Source organism: Cyprinodon variegatus, unplaced genomic scaffold (genome assembly GCF_000732505.1).
Source record: "Cyprinodon variegatus isolate N-32 unplaced genomic scaffold, C_variegatus-1.0 Scaffold186, whole genome shotgun sequence".
Taxonomy (NCBI): Eukaryota; Metazoa; Chordata; class Actinopteri; order Cyprinodontiformes; family Cyprinodontidae; genus Cyprinodon; species Cyprinodon variegatus.
In genome coordinates this window covers 394,219-405,183 of record NW_015150639.1, presented here as the reverse complement: position 1 = coordinate 405,183, position 10,965 = coordinate 394,219, and the positions used below count along the sequence as shown (strand labels likewise).

The window sequence follows — 10,965 nt, the reverse complement described above, 5'->3', positions numbered from 1 at the left end:
ATATCCATGTATATAAATGCCCATGTAAACACCCTGTGCAATAACCAATCCAAAATTAAGAGCAATATCTTTGGTTATTTAGGGTGTTGTAAGAGAAATAAATGGGGTTAGTTTTTCCAAGTCAAGTTTCCATTATGTCATTCATATGTTTAAATATGAAAGTTCTAAAATAAATACAGATTGCCTGCTAAATATCTTTTGATCCATCCATCACCTCCAGTTTATTCCATCAGGGTTGCAGTACAGTCTCCAGCAGTCTATGGGCATAAGGTGGGATACACCCTGGACAGGTTGCCTGGACAGGTGTGGAAGGGCAACATAGAGGCATAGAAAGACATACAGCCATGCACACACTCACACCTAAGGACAATGTAGAGATGCCAATCAACCTAACAGGCATATTTTTGGATTGTGGGAGGAAGCCGGGGTACCCGGAGAGAACTCACGCATGCATGGGGAGAACATGCAAACTCCATGCAGAAAGACCCCAGGCAAGGACAGTGCTATAAACTGTGCCCCTAAATATTTAATTTGGAAACAGAAATATTTAGCTTGCTAAAATATATATTAGCTGTCAATTTAAATACTTATTTTGGAATGTGATATTTATAAATGTATGAGTAATAATCTGACTTTGCAAAACTAACCTCTTTTTACGGAAGAGGATTAGGGCCACTGGAAAAAAAAAGTTAACAGATTTTTTTATTTTATTTCAGTTTAATATAGCGGAAAAAGTCAGAATTTCTACATTAATCTCAGAATTCTAACTTTAATCTCATAATTCTGAATTTTTTTCTCAGAATTCTGACTTTTTTTTAAATCAGATTTCTGACTTTAATCTCAGAATTCTGACTTTTTTTCAGGATTCTGACTTTAATCTCAGAATTCTGACTTTTTCTCTAATCAGATTTCTGACTTTTTTTCTCAGGATTCTGACTTTAATCTCAGAATTCTGACTTTTTTTCTCAGAATTCTGACTTTTTTCCTCAGAATTCTGACTTTTTTCTCAGAATTCTGACTTTTTTTCTCAGAATTCTGACTTTAATCTCAGATAATAAATAACCACCAATGTTGCTCTCCATTTTTGACGGTGCAACTTTGCAAACGGTGCCCCATACAGAGGGAGAGGCGTGGGGAGGGACGTGGGAGGGGCCGATAAGGTGATAGTGCCGAGTTTAGCACTTTGCAACATGATCCACGGAGAGGCCGGGCTCTGCGGCGCTGCATCCTGCCCCACCGCCCCGCATGGTGACTGGATAGAGCCGCGGTGAAGCGGGGGATGAGAAAGACAGAAAGCCAACCTCCTCAGTCTGCTAGCAGCATCAGCAGATCTGGACAAAGAAGGAGGCAGGAAAGATGAGGCAGACGGGGATTGAAGCTTCCTATTATTTCGGTCTGCGTCAAACCTCCGGGTCCGTCAGGAGATGAAGCCATCAGTGCCTCTTAAAGGACTTTTTGGGGTTATTTGCTGCAGGGGCCCATGTTAGAGTCAGTGATGGTCCCCCCATCTTCTGCATTCTGAGGAGAAATTGTCCAGTGGGAGCGGAGATTAGAAGGAAGATGCAAACATAACTAACAACAGGTTACTTTGTCGGCGTTAATCCATAACAAGCTATTTAATTTATTTTTGTTGTTCATCATGAGCTCGCTGTTTTTTTGCGAACCTCCGCCCGGTCCGGTGACCAGCGCCCTGCGGAACGACCTGGGCTCCAACATCCATGTGCTGAAAACCCTCAACCTGCGCTTCCGCTGCTTCCTCGCCAAAGTCCACGAGTTGGAGCGCAGGAACAAGCTGCTGGAGAGCCAGCTGCGGCGCGCCCTGCAGCGGCCGCTCTGCAGGCATCCCTTTGGCCGGGAGGTCGCCGTGCAGACTGACGGACCCGAGTCCAGGCTGCCGGGGACCATCTGGAGTTTCACCCACATCCGGAGGCAAGGGGAGCGCTTCGAGACCCTGCAGGGGCCCGGAGTGACGTGGACGCACCCGGACGGAGTCGGAGTCCAGATCGACACCATCACCCCTGAACTGAGGGCTCTGTACAACGTGCTGGCCAAAGTAAAGCGAGAGAGAGACGAGTATAAGAGAAAGTGAGTAAAGTCATCCATCGCTTGATGTTTATGTGTATAATAGGCAGACTTATAGTTTCTTCACTGCAGGGGTTAATAATAACAATTCATATATTGTTCCTGTTTGAATGAGGCTCGCAGCCCTCTGACCAACACACATCTGGCCCACATCTGCAACTCCTCTCATGATCCTCATTTGTCCCTGAATGAACTCAGCCATAGCTACAGCAGCAGCTTCATCTCTGGGTCAGGCCAGGCTGCTTTTTGACCTTTTGATCCCATCTGGAAGTCACAACACCTACTTTCAGCTAAGCTGAGAAAGGATCACTGGTTGGTTCAAGATGGTCAATCTGTTCATCTAAACAAGTCAATCACCTGCCTTTAGTTTGAAGTTTAAGTCATTCACATCTCAAGTATTTACTATCATTTCTTACTAAAAGAACAATAATAATATATTAACATTGCTAATAAAGATGCTTCTAAATGGCCTATTTTAGTTTATTAGGTAATAACAAGTGTATATATACAAAAAAGTAAATCTTAAAACACATAAATAAATCATTATATTAAAAATGTTTTTCCAATTAGCTTTGTATCACTTTTGTCTGTAAGGTTATTTTTGAGCACATTATCTTGAAAAGGTACTAGAACAGAATTACATTATGCATTCTGAAAGTCTTACCGTACATCAAAAGTCTTTTAGTGATTTTCCTCAGATGATCCTGTTTCTTTTTTAGGAACTCTTAAGTTATCTCATCCTAGTTCATGAACATGTTCCGCAGGATATTTGTTGTGTGTTAAATCAATTTGTCTTTAAGCTACTAGTTCTGCAGAAAAAAGTTGCATGACCCTGTGTTTATAAAGGAAGACTGTGAAAATTAAATTGATTCTACAACATACCAGCAGCCAGTCACAAAGACATTGTTTTTTTCTTTTTGCATTAGTTCAATCTGTAAACAAAATAATAATAAAAGATTTAGAATATGAAAGACAGATAAACTGTTTTGGCACCAATAGGCGATTTTTCATAAGACTAATTGATGCAAATTCTATTTTGATTTTACACATTGAGCCCAGGATGATTTGGGTGGGTAAAAGAAAATTAGGATGAGATGAAAAATACCTTTATTGTCCCACAGTGGGAAAGTTTAGCCCAGTTTACAAAAAAGTAAACATCAGACACGTCACAACAGAAAATTATGTGAAGAACAACACTTTAAAAGATCAGCTGTAAAGCAGAAGAGAAAGAAAATACCTCTTAGTAAGGAAAAAAAATGCTGTGCAGTTATGAATAAATACATATTTATCTAATAAACTAGAAACCTTTAGGTTAAAAAGAAAAAAAAGAAAAGGGAAATAAAAAAAACTGCAAGATGACAAAAAGATAGTAGAAACAAACCTTTACAGAGCAGGTAAGAAACTCTGCTGATATTCTCTTAACTTCTGTTGTCATTAACATTTGTATTTTTTAACACCTGAGAACATTTATTAGGGGGTCAGAAATTGTTTAGTGATTTGATTGATTAATTCTTGATCCAATCAAGAAGCTGTGCAACCAGCAGCATGTTTGTAAACACGACATCAAATGGAAGGAAGGATCTGTGGATGTGCAATAGTTTGTCGCTAAATGACCTCTCTATCTCTGAAATGTCTTCACATGCATGGGGTTAATATATTGTTAATAGCCTTCTTATTTTAACAGCATTTTACTAACATATCTTTTGATTTATAATAATGCCATAAATAGATTATCATATTAAAATTCTTAGCTGTAAACTAATGCAACATGTAGAGGCCATACCTGCTAAATTTAGCTGTAGATTTCAAGCATATGTCAAACAACACATGGTACCCTTTGCTGACTAAAGAGTAACACATGGAGTGAGTCCCATTGGCTGGTACTAGCAGGTTCAATAATCTGCTTGAGTCTCCAGCTCATTAACACACATGTCGCTTGCAGCTTGCCAACTGCAAGTTTAAAACCGCATTACCTCAATAAGTGATGGATAACCTGCTTTATTATACACTCAATGTGTGCCCATGTTGTTCCTCACCAGGAGTTTCTGCAAATGCCCTAATTTAAAGCTTTTTTCAGCCAGCTGAATAGCAATGAGCAGCAACTTTTTTTTATTGTTTTTGTTAACTGTGTACTGACTCATGAGACAGAACTTACACAACTTTTTTGTATCCACTTTAAATGAGCCGTAGGAACGATATGATGGATCATTTTGTCAGTTTGAAGCCTTGGAATTCTGACATGTTTATTGGCTGATAACAACACAATCTTGAGTGGGTTGAACTTGGTTGAGTTTTCCACCAAATAAAAAAAAAGGATAATTTTTTTTTGTCAGCTCTTTTGATTTAAATTAGAATTTTTTTCCAGTGTCTTTATGTTATAGAAACCTCCATGTTCTAAAATTGGGCGGCTGAAGCAGTAACTTCTTGTATTTATTTATGTAATGTCACAGCAGCTTTTTCTTTTAACTGAGTTTTGGTGAAGACATTGCAGGTGACTGATGTTAACAAACCAGGAAGGATTACTCAGTGAATATGATAATGTTAGAGATAAGCTGAGCTTGGATGTTTGAATTAAAGATTCTTTTATTGATTCAGCAGAACACAGTTTGTTGCTCTGCTTACTGTACTTCATGGCATAGATACACATGCAGGCTATCTGCCAACTTTCTTTGGCTAAATTTGGCCTAATACCCTATTATGAAATCCTGCAAACCCTAAAAGCTACTGATAACTACTTTGAAAGAGCACAAGGAAGACTTGCAATTTTAACAAATAAAAAAGTATTAAAATGTTTGCTTGTAGCTAAGAATAAAAATAGGAAGAAAAAGGAGGATGACAGAAGGGTTTGCTGAGTTGATTTCTGCATAGATGGATTTGGACAAAGCATGCCTCTCATTGGAGTGAAGAGATTATAGACATAATTACACTTGAGCTGCTTCATATAAAGGATGTGAAAGCCTGAGGAAATTCCTTTGGATGGCTCAGTTACGGAGTCATATGAACTGTGTTTCCTTGAAGACTCACCACAGCTTCCCCTGTCTGGCCGACGTCATAGCCGGCCGGCAGACTGCTGTAGGAAGACGAGCCAAGAGGCTACAGCTTCTGTTCAGCATCGTGACTCAAGCTGAGAGGCATTTTTACAGGCCTCTGTCTGCTGGGTGAGGTCGACTCTGACGGCCACTGACTCAGTCGCACTGAATGTGAATACTCTGCTGGGAAACCAAATATCCTGCCCAGTCCTCCCCTGCAACCCAAGCATGTCCTTTTTTGTGCATTTCTGCTGGAGAAGATGACCGACAACAGCTGGGAAAACAGCCAAACAGAAAACATCCTGCATCTGAAATCCAAAATCTCTGCCTCATCGGTCAGAAATGTAAGCCTTTGACTTCATAAGTCATTGAACCTTTCAAATTCCACTAATTAGGAGTTCACTTGTCAGATAACAATAAGTTTTCCTGACTTACAGTAAGGATTTAAATGCACATTTCCTCAAAATGACGAGTCAAAAGATTTTTAATTAAGCAGTTTAATTTATAAAAGTGTTACTTTCATATTTTAAAAAAGTGTGAATCAGCCTTTTTTATTGGGCAATAATCATGGTAATCAATCCAGTTCTTGCTATAAGTTCAGTGATTGCATCACTGCCCAGTTGCTTTGTCTCTCTCTCCCAGACTAAATCCTCTTTACTACAGTCACGTTTCAGGACTCGGTCCCTCAGCTGTGTCTTGCTGTGTCCATTCTGTTCTGTTTTCTTTGTGTTCAGCCATTCCTTCACTCCACCCTCCATCAGGCCCCCTGCCCCTCTGCTTCTTCCTGTGTCACATAGCCTGCTTTGTAAGTCACCCTCGCTCCCAAGGGTCTCCTAGCTCTCCATCTCTGTGCTTCTGTACAACCCTGTTGATTTATGAAAGCATTACATGTTTGGACACACACAAAGTGTTTGATGGCCAGTTTGCTGCTGTCTGATTCCCCAACTTGCGCTCACACCTTAATTTATACCAACTTGTTTGTTTGTGGCTCATTTTGTAGCACACCTAATTCTAATAGAAATAAAAAAAATTAAGCCTGAGGGGGAGAAATGAGGCGTGTATTAGGCTTTTGTGTTTAAAAAGGCATTTAGATAGAGAAAAAGACATAAAGACTGAAACTCAAAATTTATTATTTTTAAACTCCCGTTATTTGAATTAAAGTGGAACAGTTTAATGATAACAGCCACAGAGCTTCTTATGTTCACTTTCTTTCTGATTAGTGGCGGTTTTATCTGACAGTCTATTTGCATCTGTCTGTAAAGTGTGTCAACAAAGCTGGGCCTGTATCAGATTATTTTGAGATTATTTGGTTATTCATTTGGTTACAGGCATGCGAAACATGCAAATGCTTTGACTAAGATAGGCATAATTAGCAATGCTGTGTGATTAGGAAGCATTTATTTATATTCTTAGTCTACAAAAATGAAAAAAAAAGCCTTTTTGAATTAGTACAATGAACTTAAAATTAAATCCATGGATTAAAAAATGAATAGCAAAAGGATGGTTGAGTAGAAAGATTAATTAAGAGAAAGGATAGATAGTTTCTTTGAATATGAGGATAAAGTCTGACTTTAAAGGTTAAAATTGATCTCTGACGCTTTGAGTTAAACTTTTCAGGATTTTGATATTTTAAATCCTCAGTCTTATTTAATATACATTTTATAAAAATGAAAGGATTTTTTAAATCGTCCAGTTTTTTCACCAGGCTTTCATTCTTTTAGAGTTGGATCTGGAATTGAACATCATTATAAAATACAATTTGCAACAATTTACCTTTTGGTTTCTGAAAGCTGCTGCTAAAAGTATTGAATAAGTAAATGCTGTCATCAAATTCTGAGTTTACTAGGCTGTATTTTTGGATATAAGAAACCTCTATAACATTTTTGTTATCCTTAACTAATCCATCTGCTTTGTAGCCTCAGAACAGTGTTTCTTTTATTTCCAGCTCTCAAAAAGACGCAGGGAGGCAGAGGTATTTTACTGTGACTTTGTATTTGGTTTATGGGTCATCATTATGCAAACTACCTTTCCAAATTCTGAAAGATTTCTAAGAGTTAAGGAACCAAATTAGTGTGCTTAACTTAACAGTTTCGATTCAGATTGCACTAACTTGTATATGCAGGGGAGTTTTGCTTATATGAGATGTAATATAAGACAAGCTGCTTTACATGTCCACTTAGTGCCACACTGTCTGGACAGTTGGGTTACAGACTCTGTCACTGAAGGAATACATTTGAGCTATTTCTCTTTAACTGTTGTCTTATTCTACTGTCTGCTGTTGACATGATCTTTATAACTTGGGTCAGTGAGGCTAGAAGTAATTGCCTCCAGTGTGTGGTTCAGTTTAAAAGGCTTTCAAAACCCTGACAGACTCTGATGAGCATATCTGACAGCAGGGAACAGTTGAAAGCCTCTGCACAAAGTTTTCTTTAACTGGAGATTTGTTTAGAGTTTGCATGTTTTTTTGCACAGAGGAGTTTGGAACAGATCACTGACATGGAAAACAGATATAGGAACAAATGTTTGCATGTAATAAAGCCCAGTGTAACTATAGATAGCGGTAGGTTAGTTCAGTTCTAAGAATATGCGCTGCCTAGTGGATAGTTTGCCTTGCTTTTTTGCATGAGTTTCTGCTGAAGGTGTGGGATGCGCTTATCAGGTCTACACAAAGACACACTCACATATAGCAGTCCCAAAAAGTCTATGTAACCCTGTAAGGTATTATAAAACCTTTCCGCACTGTGGATATATGTGGGCAAAACCCTTTACCTAATAATTTGATTATTATTTTAGGAAACACGAATAACTGCAAATAAAGTTCAGCTTCACGCATTACCTAAAGTAATAACCTGCAGGAACGACTAAATAATCAGCAGGATTTCATTGTATGGAGAATCAGTCAGGAGAAAGGCTTAGACATTTCCAGAGCATCATTTATATGCTATCCCACAATGAAGATATGTAGTAACAGGAACATTACACATTTTTTCACATTTCTTTTTCTTTCCATTTCTTAAGGACAGGACAGAAATTAGAGAAAGAGACTGCCAAGGACAAAACAGCATCACCAAAACAGCTTGAGCAGTTTCCACTAGAGGCTGGGTGTGTTCTACATGTGACAGCAATCCTCTGAGTTGTAAATAAGTCTGGGATAAGAAATAATTTTTTGAGACCGTAGGATTTTATTCTACAGAACACACCCAGTCCTCACCCTATGGGAGAAAGAGTTATGATCAGTTGAAACCAAACTAAAATCTTGGGGTAGAAATTCCATAATAAAGAATTGCTCACCTTCAAAACACAGCGGTGACATCGTCATGATCTGGTGTTACTCCTACAACGAAACAGGTTTGTTTTTATCAGGGTGGATGCAATTAGAATGTGACCGTTTCAAATCCCAGGCAGTTCTGCTCCAAAACATTTTAATGTCTGTTAGAAAGGTCATGAAGAGCAATTTCATTTTTTAGCTACACAGCAGGGCCAACCATGTATCTATACTGAGAAATCATGGACTTCATGAGAGGAAGACAGCATTATTTACCATTAAATGGTAGTTGCAGACTATAATCGACAATAACTCAGTGGGCCCTTCAGAAGGGAACGTGTAACCATAATGAGATTCTAAGAGAATTCTACCAAAGAAGAAGGAATGCTTAGATTGCTGTAAAATGTATTAGTTTAAGGGTGTGCAAACATATGCAACCAGCTTGTGCACCACTTTTTCCTTCAAACATTTTTTTTTTTGCAGTTGCATTACACATTAAATTTATCAATTTCTGGATGATTTTCTGCTGCTTTCAGATTTGTCAATCTGCTGCAGCTTACAGGGCACCGAGCAAACCAGAACTGTCTAGAGGCCTTTGCTTCCTGCATTAATAATTCACATGCAGCTGAATATAGTGCATGTGGTTGTGTTGTGTTTTGGATCAATGTAATAAGATTTCAGTGAGGACAGTTTTTGGGGGCTTTGATCTTGGTCAATAACCTTAACAGCGATTAAAGGCAGAGTCTCATAGAAGTGTACATGTAATGAGGTGAAATAAAACTCTGAAGCATTTAGGAAATCACAGTAGCTCAAATATCATGTTGCCTGATGAAGAGAAGTGTGCCCTGAAGCTTTTGTTTCCTTGCTGCCCCTCGTATAATCTAGGCCCTCTATTCAGGAAAGGGATTTTCTCTAAGCTGTCACCTAGCACCAAGGCACTGAGATCCATTCGAGCTTTGCACGGAGTCCTGGCATGCAGCTACGGGGCTCAACAGGGGCCTCTTTAAGTGCTGCTGAAATATGGCAGGACTGAGAGAAACTCTGAAAGCTCAGTTCTTTGGGACAGAGAGTTCCAGTTGAGGCTATATTTTGTATCTGCTGTTCTTGCTTCTGTTCTGTGTTGTTTTTCTCCTCTGTCTGTTTATGCTTACAGACTCTCTTTATTCTATATATGAAGAGTTTAACTTGGGTGCTGTCAATCCCACACATATCAGTAGTTCGTAGCGGATCTGTTTTAGAGGTAAACCCATTAAAATAACTTTGATATTATAAAAATATATTCTTACAAATAAACAAGGACCGCAGAAGTTTTCTTTATTAATGTGAACACCAGCTCCCTTCTTAGTTTATGAGCCTGGCATTAATTATAATCCACAGGGAATTTAGCAGGGATTTAATTTTAATCTTTAGATTAGGAAGGAGTTCTAAACACAAATATCTTTATCACAAACACACGTGAATCTCTGTTACACCCCAACCAAATTATAAATACAGCATTATGATTGTTTGTTTTGTTGTATAATTGTTTTATTTTTTTAATTGCTATAAAAGGTATTATAAATCTTTCATGTTGTTACAGCCACAGAGTAGTGGATAATTCTATTTCAAGTTTGTTCATCACTTTTATCCCCAGCAACCCCTCCGTATAAAAACTAAAAATAAATCTATTGCAGTTGGATTCTCTCAAACTAAAGATAGAATTTGATTACAGCATTATTTTTCAGGAAAACGAATTATTACAGTTTATTGGGTCACAAAATAAAGGTTTCACTATTGGAAATCCTTTTTAGAAATACTCTAATTATTGTAAAATTATTCAATCAAGTTCTGAGTCCAGTTAATCATGTTATTATAACTTGTTTAGTTCTGGGCTGTCGAGAAAAGCATCAAACTGATCCGATTTGGAGTGGGAGTATGCTTATATAAACCTGCATCCAAAGAAATCACTCCCATAGAAATTATCCAGTTTAATTTTGCTCAGTCTTAAGTATTTGGGGTGTTTAACTATAAAGGCTCATATACAGACATATCGTAAATATAGCATCAAAATAATGAAAACTTTGTAACTTGCCCATCATTTCATCATCACTGTATTCCCTGCATGTTCCCAAAATGCTACTGAAAGAAAAGATGTAAAACTGGAGTTACAATAGAAGATTCTCACTTTCTTATCTTAAAATGATATTCTCAAATCCAGATGAAGTTATAAGGACATGTGATAGAGTAACTGAGCTCAATGGCTAATCTTTATTAATGTCTTGTGTCTTGCTCTCTTTCTGCTAAAGAAACTCAGGTACATCGGTCTCCACTCATTCTTCCCCTTATCATTTTCTTAGTGTAGGATGTGTACCTGCAGAACTTTTTGAATGAGGGGAAGCATTTCAGAGAAATGCTGGTTAAAATCTGGAAAATGATTTCAAAGCCAGATGTGACAGCTGCATTCTTGGAGCACTTAGGATTCAAACTTAATGACAATATTTTTGTCTTTAACATCCTGCAACATTTTTTTTATTGTGACAACCCTCCTTCTGGAGGAGCTGCAGAGATCCACTGCTCCAATATGTGTCAACATAGAAACTATTTTAAACC

General features: G+C 38.0%; 1 protein-coding gene across 2 annotated transcripts in view; it reads left to right on the top strand.

The window, feature by feature from the left end:
• The first annotated feature begins 1,190 nt into the window (after window positions 1–1,190).
• LOC107087549 (intermediate filament family orphan 2-like) overlaps window positions 1,191–10,965 on the top strand; it is a 30,174-nt gene continuing 20,399 nt past the window's right edge. Inside the window, exon 1 of one of the 2 annotated variants that reach the window (XM_015379195.1) lies at window positions 1,191–2,085. In XM_015379195.1, coding sequence (XP_015234681.1) covers window positions 1,640–2,085 — 446 coding nt within the window. In that variant the 5' untranslated portion in view covers window positions 1,191–1,639. The remainder of the gene's footprint in view (window positions 2,086–10,965) is intronic. The other variant, XM_015379196.1, reaches the window with a different exon arrangement.